Consider the following 22,252-nt stretch of genomic DNA (forward strand, 5'->3'; position numbering starts at 1 on the left):
GAGGGGGAGATATAGCCTCGCCTCTGTCTGGGGGTCCTGGGCCTCTCCTGTGCAGCTCCCCTCAGGAATAAAAGGGGCCATGTCAGATGGGGATGGTGTCCTGCACTCAAGCCAGAGGCCACCCTGAGGATGGGGCTAGGCAGAGCAGCAAGGCCACAGGTGGCAGACACAAATTCTCCAGCTTAAAGTTCATATGTAGACATGATCTTTGGCTTGGTTAATAGTCTATGGGATAAACTTGCTATCGTCTGAATATTTGGGTCCCTCCCAAATTCACATGTTGAAGCCTAACCCCCAATGTGATGGTATTGGGAGGTGGGGTCTTTGGGAGGGGATTAGGTCATGAGGGTGGAGCCTTCATGAATGGGATTAATACTCATAGAAGAAGAGAGAGGAGAGAGCTTGCTTCCTCTCTCTCTCCACCATGTGAGCTCATGAGAGGGTGGCCATCAGCAAACCAGGACACTAGATCTTCCGTTTAAGATCTGTTGTTTAAGCCACTCAATCCATGGTGTTTTGTTCTAGTACCTCAAATAGACTCACAAAACTGGAAAAAATACAGGCCAGAATTAAGGGAACTGTACTGCCAAAGACACTCTCAGGCTAATGAAGTTCAGTCCCTAATGCCTTAGGCTCCATGGGCTCTGAATTCGCATCCAAAGTGAGTGGTGACAGGGTGTCCTCATACATGCATCAAATGTAGCCCTGGGGGACGATGACAAGGGGGTCTTCTCAGAGAGCAGAACCAGGCTGTCATGCTGGCCGACCAAGAGGCTCACTCCTCACGTCCAGGGGGACAGGACAGGTGCCCTGTGCCTCTCTCCCCTCTTCTGAAGTGGGCTGATGGAGAGCCATGTCTCGCTCCAGCACCACACATCAGCAGCCTGTAGGTCCACAAGGAGCCTGATATAGCCTGATGCAGAGACCCACACATCATGCAGATATGGGGCTGGGGCCCATCCAAGAGTGGGGGGAGATGGTGGCTGGTATGTTCCTGGAGGTGCTCCTCCCATGGCATGGACGTCTTGGGGAATCATGGGGGCGAGGGGGAGCCAGGTTGCTGCAGAGCTCAGGAAGGGACTCATCAGAGGGAGGTGTGAGGAGGCATACACTTCACTTTCGGTCTCTCCAGGCCCCTGGGTTTACTAGTGAGAGACGTTCAGCTAGTTCTTTCCACATAGTTGACCACAGCTGGCATCCCGATGGTCCCTGGGGTGGCGCACGATACCAGTAGGCAGAAGTCTGGTGAATAAATACTCTCTTGGGCATTTAGTCAGCAAGACCCAGCTCTCTGACCGCTCATCCTCCTGCAAGCTGAGGACAGAGCTCCACAGCCTTGAGGTCCTGCCCATAGCTCCTAGCCACCTGGTGGCCCTTTTCAAGGTTCATGGGTCAAGAACCAACAATGTCAAAAATGACAGCCCTTGTCTAATCCCAAGCTTCTGAGGGGCAGGAGTCTGAGCTAAAAGTCTGGATGCCCCCCACCCCAGAGACTCTTCCTCTGACCCTGTAGGGAGGGGCCTTTGCAGGTGCAGAGCCCACTACTCAGGGGGCTGCTCTCTGGGGGCTCTGGGAGGAGCAGTAAAGGAATGTTGTGTGTGGTCCAGTGAGGTTGGCTGCAGACCACCAGGGAAGGCAGAGCCCGCTCCTCACTCTCATCCTGAGCTTACCTTTCAGTGGCAATCTGCAAACTTAGAAAGTAGCTGAAAAGAAGGAGGCTAATTGCAAAGACAATGGAAATAATTTGCGTTTTTCAGGCACTTTCTGGTTTCTAAAACATTCTTGCCACCATGGACTTACTTGATTCTTATAATATTCCATCATGGGCATTGTTAAGTATTTCCTCCATACTGTATTATATTCAGATAGGTACACATATGGGCCAATTTGATTGGAATATGATAAAAAAGTGATTTTGTGTCAAAATCACTTTATTTTAGATCACTATGTTAACAAAATTGTATTATAAAATTCATTTAAATGGAATATTTAATAATACTCCTAACACGTTAAGACACATTTCTACTTAACAAAAGATGGGTGCTATTTATTATAAATCAATCATGTACGAAAAAGCATAGTTCATTGTCAAATAGATTGGAAATAAAATGTTACATTATATTTGGTTTGGGGAATAATAAATATAGATTGTCATTTAACTTAACCATGAGCCGTGCATCAAATAGGAGGAAAATTTAGGAGGAAAAACTGTTTAAATAATTACCTTATACATTGATTTTTTAAAAAAGGATAGAAACAAATGGCATTAACATCTTTCATGAAGCAAAGCACCCTCCCACTTTCTCCAGTCCTGAGGGTCCCTGAATCACCAGGTGCGAGATGCTGGTTTATCCCAAGCAAGCTTTGACTCAGGGGACCACTTCCCGTACCTCCTCTCTGGGAGATGCACACTCCCTGATCACCATCCTCTTTGGTCAAGTCTCTCTTTTGGAAGCCCCACCCTCCAGCCCACCAACCTGTCCAAGCAACCCTTCCCCGGTTGCACCATTCCCGGGGGATGGCCCCTCCTTCCTCAGTTTCCTCCTCTGTCAAGTGGGGATAGAAAACAAGGAGCATAAATAGTTGCCCCCAGAAAGGACCTAGAACAGTGCCTGCACACAGGAAGCACACACAAACATTAGTGTGACTGTGGGGTGCAGACCCAGCCAGGCCCCTGCAGCTGGCCCGCCCTGCCCACTGCTACCTGTTGGCTGAGGCTGTGGCCGCCACGCGCACACTGCGTGGGCTCTGCACAGCTCTAGAGCCACCAAAGGTCACGGGGGAGCAGCAGCTGTGTAGATGGGCAAGGCCTTATTTGGTTCCCGGTGTACCTGGGGCCCCAGCTCAGCACGCCTGTAGCCCTGCCTGGGTAACTGAGGCAGGCGTGGGGATTCTACACACAGGTGTGGCTGTGTGACTGCTCCGCTGAGCCTCATGGCGTCATTGTGCCAGAACATTTACAGACTGAAATGCAGACTATAGGATACTTTCCTTTAGTTCCCTTATGTTAGGGTATTAAGTTGATTTTATTCCAAAATAGGTAATATTATCCATGATTTTCATTTCAGGATAACAAAGAGTCCATTATGAAATGTTTGTCGTAAAAGGAAGAGGCTAGATGATTTCAAAGTTCTTTCTAAGGTTCTGTGTTTCGATGAACAACTACATAGCACTCCTGTTTTTCTCGTTAATCAGTTTGCTTTCTCATAGCTCGCACATTTATGCAGCAGCCAGCACCGACAGCCCTGAGCCAGGCTCTGAGAGGATGCCCAGATCTGAGTTTTACAGAGTGTCCCCAGGGGGCCATTTGAAAATGTGGTGGCAGGGAGGCCCATGGGGGTTCCTTCCTGACACTGGAGGACCACGGCTCAGGGTGTCATGGGAGCAAAGGACTAACATCCTCCCCTGGAGAAAGAGGGTGATCCTTATCTGTGGAAGTGACCAAGAAAACACGCATAATTTTAATTTAAAAAGTCCTAAAATGAATTGGCAAAGCCTCGCACACTCAGCTTGCCCACACCTGACTAATCCCTGAGGCCCCAAACCTTCCCACTGCAAGCCCTTCCCTCTCCCCACATGCAACCCCAGCCTGCAGGGCACAGGACGGTTCCGGTTCCTGCATTTGAAGATGGCCGACCTCAGCAGCAGGGGAGGAGTGCTGGGCTGAGGCCGAGAGAGCTGTAAGAGAACAGCAGGTTCTTTCAGAAGGTTGTTTCAATGCAGGGGAAGGCGCTTAGATGAGGGGTTTAAATAGTGCCTCCCGCATTTTTAAGCCTTCAGGACCTTGGACACACACAGATGAGACACACTGGGCCAAGGAGAAGGAGGATGGGGGTGGTGGGAAGAAGGGAGCCCCATGTCACAGCCTAGAATACATTCTTATCTCACTCCGAGGCTCCTAGATCATTGTTCCTGAGATGCAAGGACAAGATGACTGCTCTGTCTGGGGCTGGTGATGACTATATTTATTGGCTTCTGTCCTGGGGTGCTGGGAGGCCTGGGGGGCACACTCTACAAGCTGTCCTTTGCGTGGGGTGGGGCACCATGGTGGCTGTGTGACAGCCACACTAGGGGGTGGGGGATCAGCAGGTGTCCTGAAGCTCCGTCTCCCATCTCTTGCCTCCCACTGAGCTCTGCAGTCTGGGCAGCTTGCTCCTGAGCCTGAAGCCCAGCTGAGGTCTGAGAGTCTCTTATCTTGATTTTGGATGTCTGGTGCCATCCTGGAAACTGTGGTGTTACTCTGGTTTCCATGTCCCTGTCCTTGCTGAGATGCTGTGTGACTTGAGGGCACAGGCTGGGACTTTGTTCTCTTGCCCCAGCATCCTGTGTGGCATGAGGAGGCACTGGGGTCATGACAAAGAGCCCTACCGCCGCCTGCCTTGGGCCCTCCTCCCAAAGGCCTCCAGGCTGTGGACACCGGTCCCTGAGTTTGGGGCACCTGGCACTGGAGCTTGCAATGGCTGCTTCTGAGCCATCTCAGCAGGAGCCTAGGTCACCTGGTGAGGCTCTGCTTTGCTTGGACCCATGCTTGAGGCCTGGCTGCCACTGGGGCCTGATCCTGGGAAGGAAGGAATCTAACCCCAGGGACTCACCTCACTAGGTTATCCCATTTAACTGTCATGGTCACAAGTGCCTGGAATTGTGCTGTCACATCAATACATTCTCAGTGAATATTTGTTAAATGAACCTTCCTGCAGCTCAAGCCCAAGTGACTTACACATGGGAGAGCTGGAGCCCCCACAGCCTGTCCCCAAGACCATGAGCCAGCTGCTCGTCTCCCAGACCCAGACCTGGAATGCCTGGCATCCCTGGCAGGCTTTTGTGCCCTCCACCATGTAAATGGCAGGCCTGCCCTTTGCTCTGCTGGACCACCCAGCGAGAAGACTCCTCTGCCTGGAATAGAGTGAGGATTAGCCACATTCCAAACATCTGCTGGCTGGATCTCCTAGAGCTTGTAGAATATTACTTTTTGAAAAATACACCATTAGTTTTAATGGGTCCCAGGATCCCCATGCATGAGCATTTGGCCCCTGAGGGCCCAGGGAGCTCACAAACACTTAGTAAGCTCCTAATGGATCTGAATGCAGCATCTGTTGGTCAAGAAGGTGGTGATGATGAACTGAGCCAGAAATGTCCAGATTAGATAATCTGAACCCAGAAGTTCTGCTGTATCAATGGACTCTTGGGCTCCATATACACAAAATGCTCTCCCCTCTTCTCTCCACTTAGGGATGCCTTCTCATCCTCAGCCTCCCAGGGCACACGTCAGCTCCTTTAAAGTTCTAAACATCTGGGCTTCCCCTGTGGGGCTGAGGGGGTTTCTTCCAGACCCAGGACCAGCCAGTGCACATCCTGGCCCCGAGGGCTCCAGTGGCTCGCTGTGTGGGTCTGTGCTGTGAAACGCCACCTCTTCTGAGTCCTCTTGGTCTCGAGGCTCCTCTCCATGTGATTGCTTGTGCTCTGTGGGCAGCTGCTGCCTGATCTTTGCACCCCTCACTTAGTGCTTGCATGGTCAATTCTCATCCAGACGTGTTGAGTGACAGTTTATGCTCCCTATCTGAATTGCTCTGGAGCAATCAAACATCCCATCTATTGGTCACAACACACTAGTCAGGGAGGATAGCAGGACAGGGAGAAAGGAGCTCCAAAGAGGTGCATTAGTGTGCAGCTCGCCTGTGGGGAGCAGGTCATGGCCAGGTCTTCGTGCTGACCCTGCCCTTGCTGATGCCTCTGGCTGGAGTTGGCCTCTGCTCAGCAGCCATGCATGGTGTGAGGGGAACCTCTCTGCTCCTGGGTGTGGGTCCAGGCTGCGGGAGGAGATAGGCGTGGTGGAAGGGAGGGGGAGGTGGAGGAAACAGAGGGGATACCCAGGCCCTATCTCTCCTGTCAGCCTTCTCTTGGGACCAAGAGCCACTGGGGGTGGTAGGAACACACTTTTTCCTCTCACCAGTGAGCAGAGATTTCCCCTTCTACCTCCTTCCAGTAGTCATTTTCTTTCTTCTTCTACTTTTTTTTTTTTTCTTAAATTTCCAAGACATGTTGAAGAAGTCCCAGGTAGGAGTCAGGACACCTGCATTCAAGCCCCACCTGTGTCCTTGGTTGGTCAGGTACCCTGTGCGAGTCTCTCCTGCCCAGGGCACAGCTGGGGCATTGGGCTGGCTGATGATCAGGACCTTCTCCCAAGTTCTGACGGCCTCATCCTGGACTTGGTGGCTCTGTGGGGAAGTGGCAGCTCAGAGGAGTGTCAGGGCAACAGTCTCTGCACTGTATATTTCTCATTTTAGCTCTGATTTTGGGTTGGAAGCCAAAGTACAGATGCCATTGGATCTGACTGGTCCTCAGTGGGAAGTGCTACAGGTTTGGTTGGAACCCCAAACAGAAGTTACTCACAAGCTTTGTAATGCCTCCACCCAGGCACCCAGCTGGCCATGCTGTGGAGTGTGTGTGTGGGTGGGTGGGCGGTCAAACCTGGACAGCCTGGGAGGAAAGACCCTCCATAAGAGTCTGGGACACTGAGCGGGTCAAGATCTTAGGTGGGAAAGACACTGTGAGAATCTGAGAGGCAAGAGAACCGTTCCTTGATCCCAATAAACTCTGAAGATGCGCTTTAAAAACATTTTTTTTTAATCAAGTTCCACTATATTTGCCAGTTTTTTTTTTTATTAATGTTATGATAGATTACAACCTTGTGAGATTTCAGTTGTACATTTTTGTTAGTCATGTTGTGGGTACACCACTTCCCCCTCTGTGCCCTCCCCCCATCCCCCCTTTTCCCTGGTAACCACCGATCAGATCTCCTTATCAATATACTAAATTCCACCTATGAGTGGAGTCATATAGAGTTCGTCTTTCTCTGACTGGCTTATTTCGCTTAACATAATACCCTCGAGGTCCATCCATGTTGTTGTGAATGGGCCAATTTTGTCTTTTTTTATGGCTGAGTAGTATTCCATTGTGTATATATACCACATCTTCTTTATCCAATCATCAGTTTCTGGGCATGTAGGCTGGTTCCACGTCTTGGCTATTGTAAATAATGCTGCGATGAACATAGGGGTGCAACGGACTCTTGAGATTTCTGATATCAGGTTCTTAGGATAGATACCCAGTAATGGGATGGCTGGGTCATAGGGTATTTCTATTTTTAACTTTTTGAGAAATCTCCATACTGTTTTCCATAGTGGCTGTACCAGTTTGCATTCCCACCAACAGCGTATGAGGGTTCCTTTTTCTCCACAACCTCTCCAACATTTGTCACTCTTGGTTTTGGATGTTTTTGCCAATCTAACGGGTGTAAGGTGATATCTTAGTGTAGTTTTGATTTGCATTTCCCTGATGATTAGCGATGATGAACATCTTTTCATGTGTCTATTGGCCATATTCATATCTTCTTTTGAGAAATGTCTGTTCATGTCCTCTGCCCATTTTTTGATCGGGTTGTTTGTTTTTTTGTTGTTAAGCAGTGTGAGTTCTTTGTATATTATGGAGATTAACCCTTTGTCGGATAAGTGGCTTGTGAATATTTTTTCCCAATTAGTGAGCTGTTTTTTTGTTTCAATCCTGTTTTCCCTTGCCTTGAAGAAGCTCTTTAGTCTGATGAAGTCCCATTTGTTTATTCTTTCTATTGTTTCCCTCAACTGAGGAGTTACAGTGTCCGAAAAGATTCTTTTGAAACTGATGTCAAAGAGTGTACTGCCTATATTCTCTTCCAAAAGACTTATTGTCTCAGGCCTAATCTTTAGGTCTTTGATCCATTTTGAGTTTATTTTGGTGTGTGGTGAAAAAGACTGGTCAATTTTCAATCTTTTGCATGTGGCTGTCCAGTTTACCCAGCACCATTTGTTGAAGAGACTTTCTTTTCTCCATTGTAGGCCCTCTGCTCCTTTGTCGAAGATTAGCTGTCCATAGATGTGTGGTTTATATATTTGCCAGTTTTTGTCTAGACTCATCTGTTCACTTGGGCTTGAAGAATGTGGTATTTTCATTCTGTCTGAATTAGTTTGCTGGGGCTGCTGTAACAAAGTAATACAGACTAGGTGCCTTAAACAGCAAAAAAACATACTCTTTTCCAGTTCTGGAGGCTGGAAGTCCAGGATCAAGGTGTCAGCAGTCAGTTCCTTCTGAGGCCTCTCTCCTTGGTTTGTAGACGGCTGTCTTCTCCCTATGTCCTCACTTGGTCTTCCCTCTGTGTGTGTCTGTGTCCTAGTCTCCCATTCTCATAAGGACACCAGTAACATTGGGTTAGGGTCCGCCTTAATGACCTCATTTTACTCCACCCCTCTAAAGATGCTGTCTCCAAACACAGTCACACCCTGAGGCACTGGGGGTTAGGACTTCCACATATGAATTCAGCCCTTAACAGTGCTACTGCTTTTCCCTCCATAAGCCAGGATACCTCAACTCAGAGAGAGGTGCCCTCTCCAGTTCACTGAGCAGACAGAGGATTTTGGCTGATGCTTTCCTGCTATTTACCAGTTTCCAAAGTTATACATGGCCTGGAGGAGCACCCTGCAGAGTACCAAGTGGGTGTTTCCCCGAGTATCATTACGAATCCATGGACTGAAGTCTCTTCATTGTGTTTCCACTTATTCTAGTTAGGATCCTCACTGTCCCTCTCATCCTGTAGGAGCCTCAGCCACTCAGCCCAGGAGTCCTTCCAAGACCACCTAGTGGTCCTTGACGCTGTCTTGTTTTCTTCCAGGACAAGATGCTCTAGGGTCTTTGTGTATACTTTCTGCCCTGGATCTGGCCATGCTCTCAGACATGAGAGTTTGGGGCAAGGAGGGTCTGCTTGATGCTGGGCAGGGTGGCCATGGCTTGCCCCTCACAGAAGGTAGGAAGCTGCAGGGTGGGACAGAGGGGTCTGGTTGTCTCCAATGTTCCTGAAGTACCCAACTCGCCCTAGGGGCCTGCAGCTTCCAGACTGCTGGGTATATGAGAGAACAAACGCCTTCCTGTCTAAGCCACGCTGAGTTGGGTTTTGGTGACCCGCAGCCGAAGGGCTTCTAACTGGCCCCAGGGACCCTGTGAGTGGAGAGAGAGGCAGCACAGGGGGTCCGGGGATTTTCCCCCAAAGTGCTTTCACCGCAAGCACGTTTACTGCACAACTAATTGGCATATAGCAATTTTGCTGTAAAAGATAAAATCACAAAAAATAAAAAGAAGGATATTCAAAAGGATGTAATGAAACATGAAAAATTAATAATAAAATTAAAAAGACTTGGCTGAGAAAAATGAAAATTTAAAATATTTGCATACAAATATTGGAATATTTAAATATGTAGATTCACGGCAATACTGTGCAAAGAACAGATTTTATGTTGTGGGTTGTTACCTAAGCACTTTGTCTTCTAAGTTTTTTGTTCATAGAATTATACCTTTTTCTTTTCTTTTTTTTTGCTGGGCGAGGGTCACCCTGAGCTAACATCTGTTGCTAATCTTCCTCTCTTTTTTCCCTCCCCACAGCCCAAGTACACAGCTGTACACGGTTCTAGTTGTAATTCCTTCTAGTTCTTCCACGTGAGCCACTGCCACAGCACGGCTACTGACAGACCAGTGGTGTGATTCTGCACCCAGAAACCAAAGGCGGGCTGCTGAAGTGGATGCGCCAAACTTTAACCATTAAGCCATCAGGGCTGGCTTGTTTTTTCTTTTTTTTTTCTTGTTGATTCGTCTCCTCATTTGGCATCACACTTTTTTCTTTTTTTTGCTAAAATGTCTTCACTAAGAGAGGGATCAGTTTCATTCAAGCACTAGGATGCATATATGTAACCAAATGAAAAACATATGAACCAAATGAAAGCCACAAGCAACCAAATGAAACCCAAACTATCAATCAACCAGCTATTTCCTCCTTTATGGCAGAATTGCCTTTATGGCTAATTAGTTGTACAGCGAATTGTTTGTGGTAAAGATGCTTATGGTAAAAACACTGGAGCCGGTAAAGCAGGAAAGGGCCAGGAAGGAGGAAGATGGTTTTCCCTCTGACTTTCCTCTCACTGGCTGTCTGTCCTTGCATGTGAGGATGCTACAGGGGTATGATTTCAGTGTCTGTAAAAAGCTTCCTGTTTTGGCAAAAGCGCCTGCTCTCTAGAGGCAGAGTCTGACACAGCCTGAAGGCACAGAGCTGAAGAGACTTTCTTTATCAAGGGAGTGAAAGCTCTGTGCCTGGCCAAGTTCTTAGGGCAGAAGGGCTTGGAAGGCTGTGGGTCCAGAGCCGCGCTCCTGTCGGGTGGGTCCTGGCACCGGCCCAGGGTTCTAGGAGAGAAAGCCTCCTAACATGAAACTACAAGGTGGCATTTAGATGTGGGAGGCACAAGTACATGTCAAGTTAGCCGCCTGGTGCTGGGTCTTGCCTTCAGCAAGACCTCCAACCCCTCCCCTTCCTCCCATGGGGGCACCAGCCACTGCCTAGACTGTACAATGTGCACCAGCCTTCACCCACGGCAGCCCCCGAACTGTGAGATCCAGAGGTGTTGAGTGGGGCTGGAAGAAGAGCCTGCTTATCTCTCTGCACTTAGAGAGAGCCAGTTTTCTTTTAAGGAGCAGGGCATTGACAGCCTCATGTGCCACGGCTTTTGAGGGGGTTGAGAACCCAACAGCTGACAGTGGTTTATTTCCGGTTGGTAAAGAACTCATTTCTGGACTTGTGCCTTTCCCCACGTGAGGCAGTCATCACTGGTGAAAGAAAGAGGACAATCCAGATGGAACTGCCTGGAAACATCACACCCTCTCCCTGATTCGGAGCTGATTCACTGAACCCCTACCAACCACCTTGTCCCCTCCTTCCTTGGCTATACTCACTTCTCAGGCTGCTCTGCAGCCAGGACACCGTGGAGCTCAGCTTTGGTTAGTAAGCTTTGGTTAGTAAGATGCCAGCATGAGGTCCTGGGGAAGGTTTTCTCCCCAAATGAAAAGAAAAAATTTCAGGAAAAGAAGGCATTTGGATACAATGCCTGGAGCTGCCACACCCATCCTATGACCATGAAGCTGAAACCACATGACAAGAATGGTGGAGCAGAGAAAGGCTGGGAGCCTGGGTCCCTGAGAATGTCCAGAGTTGCTGCACCAGCCATGCACCACCTACCTCAGGACTCCTGTTATAGAACCAGCAGCAGCCCCTTTCTCATTGAGCCCCTGGCAGCTTAATGCTATTCAGGGCACATCTTCCTTTGGGGTCTTATATCACGGCTTTCTGTGGTTGCTTCCGTTTTCCTTGGCATTATAAGGGCTGAGAAGAGAGGCTGAATTTGTTCCCCGGGTGGCGTCCTGACATCAGCTTCTCCCCACCATCCCCAACCACGGGGTAACACCAGTTGAATTGCTAGGATCTGGTGTCTGCAGAAAGGCTCCTGTTGTCTCTGCTGTAGGGCAGGAAAGAAGGAAGGTACCCTGCAGGAGCCCTGGAGCTGGCTTCCTCTGGTGATAGGTTCCCTGAACAGCGGAGGCTCTCTTCCTCCCCTACAGCAGGTCCTTTTGGGGAGACACTGGGCACCACTGGTGGCCAGGAAGGGAGATACTCAAGGCCTTTAGTTTTATCTTTGAAGAAACATTTAAGGATCTGGGAACAGGCCTGGCTTGGGGACAGGCAATGCTGTTCCTAGAGGTGAGCAGCAAGGCCACTGAGGACTTCAGTGAGTGGAGGGACCATCTCATGATGGTCACTTCATAATTAAGCGGTGATGTCCTTGAACGTGACAAATGAAAAGTGACCAAATGTGGAGAGTGGGCAGAAAGGAAGAGGAAGGGAAAGAAGCAAGGGGAGAGGACAAGGGAGGGGCGAGAGGATTGAAGGCGGGGGAAGGAAGGAGAAAGGTTCAGCACCCAGGGAGGTGGGTGAAACTGCACTGGCGGACAGGCAAGGGGACAGGCCGAGAGGTCACTCAGCATCGCTCGGGCCATGCAGCAAGGAAGTGGCAGTGCCCAGGCCTCTCTGAGCCAAATGACACGTTCCTACATGTATCCTTGCTCTGCCATGCCAACACCAGTCCTTCAGCAACCTAGCACCTTTGCTTAGGCCTGTTTCATCCCCTGGCACTGTCCTCTGGACATCACACATGGCAGTCCACCTCTCTCTTATGTCTGCCCATCTGTCTGTTCTTCCAAGGTGGAATACTTGCGCTCCTCCTGTATGGGGCTCGTGTCTGCTCGGCGCACATCCTGCCTGTACGGTGGTTTGATGGGGTTGCCTGTCTCCCCCACAAGGTGGTGAGGACCCCAAGGCAGGGACTGTCACATTTGGGTCCCACAAACCTGGATGTAACAGGTGCTTAACATGCATTCACCGAACTGACCCTTGGTACTCCCCACCCCCAAACAAATACTGCAGGACCACTGGACTCCAGGCCAATGTGAGACACAGGGAGCAGGGCTGCACCTACCAGCTCAGTGAGGGTGGCACAGAGGATGTGTTGGTAAAGTCTGCACATCATGTGTGTTCTCTCCAGCATGAGGACCTGACATGCTGTGGGAGCCACTACATGTGCTTTGCTTCTGCTTGTGCAGAAGGTGGCACCACAGCTCCTGCCCTGTGGTGGGTCGTGAGGACTGGACAGGTCACTGTGCAGCCTGGGCCACAAGAGGCAGGGACAGGCACAGCCCCGAGGAGTAACCCAGCGGGCAGAGCGCAGGAGCCCACCCGGAACCTACCACGGCCCACCACAGCCACCCGGAACCTAGCACGGGGACCAGAACTTGTTTCGGGAAAAACAAGTCTTCAGAGGTGAAACCAGCACACCTCTGCAACACTCCCCCAAGAGGGGCCGCGCGAGAGCCCCTCCACATTTGTCCTTTTATCAAAGGCCACCTTCAGGTTTGCCTTGAAAACACCCAAAGCACTCCTGCCTTCTGTGAGGAGGGTCTGGGCATCTGATCCCCCTGCTCAGTAGCCAGAGACCAGCCCTGGGACGCATCTTTCTCCTTGACCGCAGGAACTCTGAGAGACTGGACAGAGTGGCCCAGCTCTTGGCCTGGAGGCCAAGCCCTGAGAAAGGGCACCTCCCATCTCCCAAGAGCTGCAGGAGCCCACTGAGAAGAGCCAAAACCCACGAGGGAGGTGCCAGCACTTACCGGCCAAAAGCTAAGAGACAACAGAAAAGGCAAAACGCCTCCTGGGCCTTAAGGATTAAGTATTTTTTTCTGTGGCCAAAGTAAGAAGTCTGTAAATAATATAGAAAAGTGATGTAGTATTCCCAGTACAGCCGGCTGCAGCCCTGCTCTCCTTTCCTTCCGGGACTCACATCTCTGCGTGATGAGTTACCACGGATTTCCTGGAACCACACCCAGTGGCAGGGACCCTGAAACTAGTCAGTCCTGCCTTTAGTCTCCTGGGGGATTCTCTGTCTAAACCAGAAACAAGTGACAAAAGGAAGACTTTCCCCTCTTTGCTCAGCTAGTCACATATCCATCAGTGGTTAACATGAGAAAACAGCAACCATTCCAAAGAAAATCCTTCATTTCCATAGCAGACACAGAATGTGTTGGTTGAAGATAGGCGCCACATGAGTCTATCTGACTGGTGGGTGGAATTGTGCAGTGAGCCTTTCTGCAGCACTGAAATGGCCACTAGCAGGAAACTCACTTGCAATGATTTAAATGGAAATATCAATCTTTTGATCCAAAAGCTCCTCTAGAGTAGATGTTGGCAAACTTTTTCCATAAAGCACTAGTTAGTAAATATTTTAGTCTTTGCAGGCCACACAATCTCTGTGGCTGCTCCTCAAGTCTGCCATCATAACGCAAAAGCAGTAGCCACAGACAATATATCAATGAGTGAGTGTGGCTGTGTTCCAAGAAAACTTTATTTACAAAAACAGGTGGTGAGCTGCAGTTTGCTGACCCCTGCACTAGAGGGGCTTTTCTTTTATTATTTTTAATTTACATCTACGATTAATTACATCCTCATAGAATATGCACACATGTGATAAGGAAGAACAGTAAAGGCTATCTAAGGGTGGTGGAATTATTAATTTGCTTCATTGTTTTGTTTGTTTGTTTGAGGAAGATTAGCCCTGAGCTAACATCTGTGCCAGTCTTCCTCTATTTATTTGTATGTGGGACGCCGCCACAGCGTGGCTGGTGAGTGGAGCAGGACTGTGCCCTGGGTCAGAACCTGTGAACCTGGGCTGCCAAAGCGGAGGATGTGGAACTTTAACCACTTGGCCGTGGGGCTGGGCCCAATTTGCTTCATGTTTTAAATTAAAAGTTGTCTTTGACATTGTTATTTTCAATGATATCACTTATGCACGCATACTGTAGTTTTATATAAAACCCATTATTACTGAGTGTGCATGGGTGTGCTTCCCAGGGAGGGCTCACATTCCGCCTCCCCACGCCCTCCTATCCCCTCCCCTTCCTCCAGCACACATTGTCTCTCAGTCGGCAGCGGGCATACCTTGTTCTCTTTGTTGATCTCTCTGCTCCATGGACACGAGGGCAGAGAAATGCGCTTGATCGTAGGCAAGAACCAGAGGTGAGCAGTGGCATCTGTTGGGAGGTACCTCCAAGGGCAAGTAAATCCCTCCAAACGGAATCGGAGCAAATGCTGTGGGCACAAACAAGGGTGAGAGCATGTGGAGCTGGAAGAAACATGGACGGCATCCCTTACCAGCCTGGAGGAGGTGACAGGGCAGAGGGAAGGGAGGGCAGGCTCAGGCTGCAGCCCTGGGTGTCAGGTGCCCCACTCCACAGCAGAGGGGCCTCGCTGTAAGCTGGGTGTGCTTGCCTGGGGATGGCTGAGGAAGCACAGGCTTGCAGGGGCCAGGTCAATTAGACCTCAAGTCCTGTGTGTGTCCAGGGGACCCCTCACCCCTGCCTGCCTCCCTGGGCAGAGTCCTCCTGGCTTGTCCCTGTGCCCTGTCAAGCTTCCTCCTGGGAACAAGAGGGTCAGGGTTGAGGGGATTCTGCTGTGATCCACCCAGGATGGCCTGCTGCTCTGAGACCCACACAGGTGATCAGAAGAGCTTGTCTGAGATGGTCAGCCATGAGGTGCCCTGAAGGCTGCCTGGAAACCCACGCTTTGCTGGGTGTACTTCTTCCTTTCCTGTGTTCATGAAAGCATTTGCATACAGAACGACATTTATGCTTCTCCAGAACCTGTTTGTTCCACATTTTGAGAAGCTCAGTGAGAAAGCTCCAGTACCAAGTTGTGAGTCAGACGGGAAATGAGAGACGGGGATTGGTTCCTTTAGCAACCGGGACACAATCTTATTCATTTCCTTTGTCCCTCAAAAAGAGGGGAAAAAAGCCTATATCCTTATTGAAATACAATAATTTCTGGAAATATCTGCCCTGACACAGCATCTGCTTTTTAATCATAAAGAACCTTGCCTCTTGCCTGGGAGTCAGCGACCCACTGCTCTTCTTTGAGCTGGATGCAGGGATCATCAACCTTAGTGATGTCTTCGATGAACTCTTAGGGTTCCTTCCCCCACCCTCACTCTGCTACACTGGTGACTGCAGTTCTGCCATGGCTGAGATGCACAGTGGGTCCACCTTCAAGAGAGCTGCATCCTTGAGCACAGGTAGAATGGAAGGAAATGTGGACCCAGCCCCATGGGATCTGAAGGGTAGAGGGCCATGTGCCCAGGGACCCTGATGAGAGTCCTGGCTCTGCACCCCGGGGCTGCAGACCTCAGCAGTCCCATGTCGCTGGAGGTGGGTCTAGGCATGAGCGATGTACTCCCAGCTGCCTGCCCACTCTGATAACCACGGCCACATAAGACTTTGTTTGGCAACTGTGATTTAGCATGAAAAACCTCATCCTAATTTGTATGACTCCCTGGAAGATCTACGACTTTCGTTAAGGCACAGGTTTAATTTAAGTTGAGCTTAAGGGATAAGACACTGGCCAACTCGCTGTCCAGCATTCACCTAGCAAGGCGACCTTGAGAAGTGACGAAAGGGGAAACGTGACACCAAAAGAGAGCTGCCTCATGCTGGTGACAGAGTGAAGGGGAAATGCAAACATCCGGGGGAGCAGGCTGTGGAGGGGAGGTCTGCCCAGTGAGCGGCTGGGGCAGTTGTGTTGGGGGCAACCTTCCTGGACCGCTCTCCTTCGCCCCTCCTTCCCTCCTCTTCAGAGAGCGTGGCTGCCCTGCTGGCTCCAGCAGTGGACCTGCCTCCTGCTCAGCAGAAAGGCTGGAGGGAGCATACACCTCGAGTGCTCCCTGCCCTGGGTTGAGCCTGGTCCCTCCGAAGCCTTAGCTGAGGCAGGGGGCACATTGCACAGCCTCTCTGAACTTTGGTTTCCTGTCTGCAAAGTAGGGAGGGCAGTGTCCACCCTGGGAGGTCGTGGTGAGGGCTAAGGGAGAGAATGTGCACAAAGGGGCTGAAGGGGCTGTGCAAGCCAGTGCTTGGCTCAGGGAGGGCAGGCAATAAGCGGCCCTTCCTGCTCTCTCCTCCTTCTCCCCTATTCCTGATTCCACCCTAGCCTTGCCCAGCGACTTCATGCTTTCTGTCTCCCTATTTTTCTCTTTAACACTTATGCAGCCTGCAGAGGGGCAGGAAGGGACTGGAGCCTCTCAGCGGCAGGGGACAGAGCTCGGCTCTGCTGGGGGGTGGAGGCTGTCTGCCGCTCAGACACCCCACGGTGGGGACTGGGAGCCCCTGGGGTTTGGTTGCTGCCCTCACTTGGCCGGATTTCCCATGGCCGCCTGCTGTTGACACACAGGGTGGATAGGTGGCCAAGAGTAACCCCTCCTGCCACTGGGGAGGGGAAAGAAACACATGGAGTCGAGGAGAAATGAGGAGAAATAATGTGATTTTTGTCCACACAGAGTGAGGCTCTGAGGTCTTCTGGGAGCTCAACCCCTCTGTTAGGCTGTCTCTTCCTTAGCTGGGATGTTATACTCTGGGTCATGAACGAAATACATCTGTTTTATTATGTGTAACCTTACCTTCTCCGCCAGAGTCTCTCAACATCGTATCTGCTACGACAACAATTGGTCTTCTTAATATATGGGCTAGGACAAAAACGTGGAACTCTTCTAGACTCTCGTACACGGGGTCCTCAGAGTTGTCCACACTAGGAGACAAAGCAAAGCAAGGCTGTCATTGGACTGAGTTAGGATGGGGGATGTTGAAGACAGAACACCTCCCCTCCGGATCTTACCTCCATGGACCCTGGACATCACAGCCATCTGAGGCTACCTCTCTCCTACACCACCCACCAATGGCAGATGAACGAGTCCCACTGCCACCCCCACCCTGGGTTGGGTGGTCTCAGGGGATGATGAGCGAGAATCTGCCGGTGATGGCTGCCAGCCAGCTTTATGACGAAGTCTCCCTGGTGGGAGAAGCAGCCCACCAAGAGCATGTGGCAACGTGGGGGCTGGTTATCTGGGGGCGCTTAACAAGGACACAGTGGGGGCAGGAGGGATGGAGGCTTCCCTTCAGCTCATTTCCACATCCAGCAGCTTGGACTGCAGCCTTACCTCTCAGGGGCGCAGGCATGCCCGGCCCATCTGAGGGGCTGGGGGGGCCCATTGCTACCAAGATCTGAGGGGCTTTCTAGGAAATACTCATCCCATGGAAGAGGGCAGTGAGAAGGCTTCCTGGATTTCAATCCTTGGAGTGGGAGGAGAGGGAGTGACTGAATGCCCAACCCAGACTACTGAGACCCTCCCCAGCCTGCAGCCCTGGCTCATGTTCCTCCCAGGCTCCGGGAAAGAGTAGATTCCGAGAAGTGCTTTCATCAAAACCGAGACATTTGGGCAGAAGGCTGTAGCCTTGATGTCCCTCAACAATTGGGCCACCCCAAGGGAAGAGCATATCGAGACAAAAGAGCCAGAGCTCCCAGCTTGATGGGGCCCCTTCACCATCCACAGTGCCAGTCGAGGTGGCAATGCCCCAACAAGACCCCCAGGTGGCACCAGGGCTTGTTCCTGGGCACCTGGGGGAGGGATGCTCAGAATTAACAGAGGGAGGTCTGTGAGGACTGGAGCCAATGGGGCCAGAGCCAGCAAAAGTGGCTCCGCTTGAAATTACAGGGTGGGGTGGCCTGGGAAACAGCTCTATGCACATAGCCTGCAGCCACAGCTGTTGAATTACTACTAGAACAAAGGCTGTGAATCCTTGGGAATGCATCATAATCACCTGTGGAGTTTAATTGTTGTTATTACTGAACCTATTTACTTTTTCTTGTTTTTTTTTTTTGGTGGTTCAATAAACCTTACTTTCGTACTTAACAAAAATTTGGCAGCAACCAAAAGATCACAAAAAAGTTGCACATATAGTATAAATAAGGTTTTTCTTTTCTTGGGGAATCATTTGAAAGTGAATTGCCAATGTGAAATCCCAACACCGTGGAAGAGTTCAGTGCGCATTTCCTATGACACAGGACATTCTCCTACCTAACCACAGCACAGCCATCAAAATCAGGGACCCGTCCAGTCACTAACACACCAGTACAGCTAATCTCTGTGATGGACTCCAGTCTCAGTCTGCCAACTGTCCCAATAATGTCTTTTAAACAAAGATTCCAGCTCAGGACGGCATGCTGCATTTAGTTTTGGTGTCTCTTTAGATTCCTTCAGTCTGGAAGATTTCTCAGGGTTTCCTTGACCTTCATGACCTTGGCAGTTTTGAAGACTACAGGCCTGGTATTTTGTAGAACATCCTTAGTCTGGATTTGTCTACTTCCTCACAATTAGATTAGACTTGGTTATGCTGCGTCCTTCTCGCGGTGTCCTATCATGTGGCCTGGGCCTGTGGGCTGTCCCATTACTGGTGATGTCCACTTGGGTCACTCTGTTAGGGCCACCTGCCAGGCTCCCCGCTACAGAGCTACTCTTTTCCTTACTATAATTAATAAGCATCTTGTGTGGAGGAATTTCAAACCTATGCACATATTCCACTCCTTATAAAACCCTCATCTATTTCTTGATATCATTACAGATTCCCAACTTCTATAATTCATTAGTGTGATTATTTTGATGCTCAGATACATCCTGATTTGGTCATTGTACCTCATTCAAGCTGGCTCTGTGTCCTTCCGACATCTCTCCGTCATGTTTTAGAGTACTTTCTTGCTTTCTGGCACAAGAAGATGCTCCAGGTTCATCTTGTACTTTCTCTGCCTCAGCTATGGATTCAGCCATTCTGTTTTTTTAAATAGTGGGTAATGGTGTTTAGAAGGCAAAATATGATCACTGCTATTGGGATCTCACTGCTTCTAGACTCACTCAGTAAATAGAGCTAAGGGACGTGTGTGTGTGTGTGTATAGTTTATGTATGTGTGTACACACACACACACACACACGCAGATATTTTCATCTGTCATCTATCTATATACCAGAAACTCTGAGCCCACTGATATCTCAATTCTATTCTAATACCCCAAAGTTCATCCTATTTGTAACTCCCTTCTCTGATAGTGAGAAACCTGGTTTCTATTAATCTGAAACTATTTCCTTATTTATCAATATTCCTGTGTGTAAGCAAGTCCCCACCTCTGCTGCCACCCTCCCCTTGAGTCACCCCTTTCACCCCATCTGGTTCTGACACCCAGGCTATGGTTCTGTGTCTGAAGCACCTCACCCACCCACTGCAGATGCCCACCTTGCTTTGCCACGCCTTCTGGCTTTAGGACTGAACTTTTCAGGAAGCAAATGGAAATGGAAGAGGAGTGTTTTGAATCTATACATATATGCCAAATCTTGACACAATTCTCCTGCATTTTAAAACATTCCAGGTGTTTATCCTGTCCAGCCACAGCTGAGAGGGAAGGTGCTGGGTGTGTGAGGTCAAGTGCTCCAAGAAGTTGCTTGCTGTCCCTGTCACACAGGGTAAGTGCTCACAGGCAAGTGGATGGCTGAACAAGATAATGAGCAGCACAAAGAGGGGGAAACAATGTTTCCACTTATACACTGAGAGAGAAAAGTGTTCTGACTAGAAACGTGGAGTGCTGTTCTTTCCCTAATCCAATGGACGGAGATGTCAGCACTGGAGAAAAGATGAGCTGTCAACGAGTCAGATATTAACACTGGAAAGAAGAAAAGGCAAGATGAGGGGGCCCTTAGGCCTGGCCATCAGTCACACCTTCACTCTGGCATCTGAATAGCAACATAGAAGGGGCCCTGCAGCAACCACAGTGCAGACTGACTAAGTATTGGATACCCTTGTACTGGCATGGCATCTGCTCATGCAAAATTTAAAGCAGGACCATTGTATTTCAAACTGAAAAAACCAGCAAGTATTTATTGAGCACTTACTATATACTGACATGGTGAAAGGCACTGCAGAGGCCCTAGGGTAACATCTGTCTATCTATAGGTCTGTTTATCCATCCATCCATCCATCCATCCATCCATCCATCCATCCATCCACCTGCCCACCCATCCAGTCATCCATTCATCCACTCACCCATGCACCTATCTATTCTTCTATTCATCCATCCATCCATCTAGCCATCCACCCACCCATTCACCTGCCTGTCTGCCCATCCCCAGTTCTGTGTTAGGGCTGGGGCATGGAGTTGGGCCATGTACAGCTTGGGGCCTCGTGGCTGAACATGGGCAGCAGTGATGGGGGTGGTGGGTGCAGTTGGGAGGGGGTGACTGAGGAGTGCATGGAGCAGAGTGACCTTTCATCACACCCATTTTGGGGTTGAACATCAGAACCAAAGATCAACTGTGAACATTCAGTGACCTAGGAAGTGGCAGAGAGTGTCCTAGCTCTACTCTGGGGCCACTTGAGAATCATAATGCCCTTCTCTACTTGCTTCCAGCTCCTTGCTTTCAGGGTTTAGGAAGAAGGTTTGAACTGGGGGTGGATCCTCATTCTGCACTCACCACTCAACACCACAGCCATGCACCACTGCTTCTGGAGCCTTGGCATCTGTTCCTGTTCTGTTGAATGCAGGCTGAGAACGTTGGCTCATCAACTCCTCAGGCTCCTCTGAGGGGCAAATGTGATCATGCCTGGGACAAGATTCTGCAACTGTGAGCTGCATGTTTGAGTTACTGCGATCAAGCCCACTGGTAGAAATGAGCCCTAGTGAAACCAATCCTGAAACCAATCCCACTTCTCACCCCAAGGCTTAACATCATCCTCCTGTGAGCTTACTGAGCAAATGCTAGACCTGGAGTTGTAAACAGAATCTGGCCTCTAGGAAAAGACACTTAAAAATCCCTAAAACACTTAAGCAGTAACACTTGGTTAAACATTAAAACATTTAACACTAAAACACTTGGTGTTTTACTGCTAAGAAGACGAGCATGCAATACTTCATCCTGGGGATGTGTTCCTGGGGAAAGAGAATTCCTAGGAATAGGGACACACCATCTCCCAATGAAGACACCTGAGGAAGACAGGGGTGAAGTGTGACCTGAGCAGAGGCCGGGCTGGGGGCCCCCTTTTGGGAGCATCAAGAAGCAAGGCAGTGGAGTGAGGTCCAGATGGTATCTCAGGTCACAGACGATGGTGGCAGGAGCAAAAGGCACAGTGAAGATGTGGGGGCTCCCTGGTTTAATTGGCAGCCACAGCCCTTAGAGACCACCCAAGCATGAGCCCACGTCATGGACAAGGAAGCTGGTCTGGGCAGCTGATGGGGTCTTGCCCAAGGGCAGTCACCAGGCCACCCAGAGGGGCAGCTTGGGCACAGGTCTCCCAGACCTTTCCCATGTCCCCCTCCCCCAGGCGGGGTGACCATAACTCCTGTTTTGCTTGGGAAAGTCCAGTTTATGCTTCCCAAGTGGTTACTGCCCATTCTCCCTCCCCAAAATGAACCAGTTTGGATGATAAATTGTAGAGTCACCCCATCCATGGTGACATAGTTATTGGTTTTTGGTGCACCCTTTAAAAACACAAGCATATATGTGTTCATGCACATATACACACACATGTGAACATGAGTGTATATGCACATATAGATTCTATACAAACACACATCCCTCTTCCACCTCTGGGTGAAAGGTAGGGCACTAGACTTGCTCTTCTGGCCCTTGCTTTCCTTCTTAACAGTGCATCCCAGAGATAGCTCCAGCATGGTACAGGGGTCCTCCTCTCCTCTCACAGCTGCACAGCACTCCTCATGCATACGTGTCACCAGCAGCATTCCTGAATGGTGGGACTTGGCTCTCTCACCCAAGCAGGGCTTGGAACCATGACAACACCTTTAATGAGTTGGCACACAGATGCAGAGGGGGCTGGAGACTAAGAGCTAGGGTCTTGCACCAAGCTAAGGCCAGCCTGTGCCCTGCTTTGCACCCGGCCAGGGACTGCATCCGGCCAGGAACTGCATCTGTCCAGATGA

The 22,252-nt window shown here is 49.9% G+C and overlaps 1 protein-coding gene across 6 annotated transcripts in view; it reads right to left on the bottom strand.

Moving 5' to 3' along the window:
- OTUD7A (OTU deubiquitinase 7A) overlaps window positions 1-22,252 on the bottom strand; it is a 392,936-nt gene that overhangs the window by 23,462 nt on the left and 347,222 nt on the right. For all 6 annotated transcript variants that reach the window (XM_070496818.1, XM_044763182.2, XM_070496820.1 and 3 more), the window contains 2 exons: window positions 16,896-17,023; window positions 14,393-14,542 (listed from right to left, as the gene is read on the bottom strand). In XM_070496818.1, the coding sequence (XP_070352919.1) occupies window positions 14,393-14,542; window positions 16,896-17,023 (278 nt within the window). The remainder of the gene's footprint in view (window positions 1-14,392; window positions 14,543-16,895; window positions 17,024-22,252) is intronic.

The sequence above is a fragment of the Equus asinus genome, chromosome 2 (genome assembly GCF_041296235.1).
Source record: "Equus asinus isolate D_3611 breed Donkey chromosome 2, EquAss-T2T_v2, whole genome shotgun sequence".
NCBI lineage: Eukaryota > Metazoa > Chordata > Mammalia > Perissodactyla > Equidae > Equus > Equus asinus.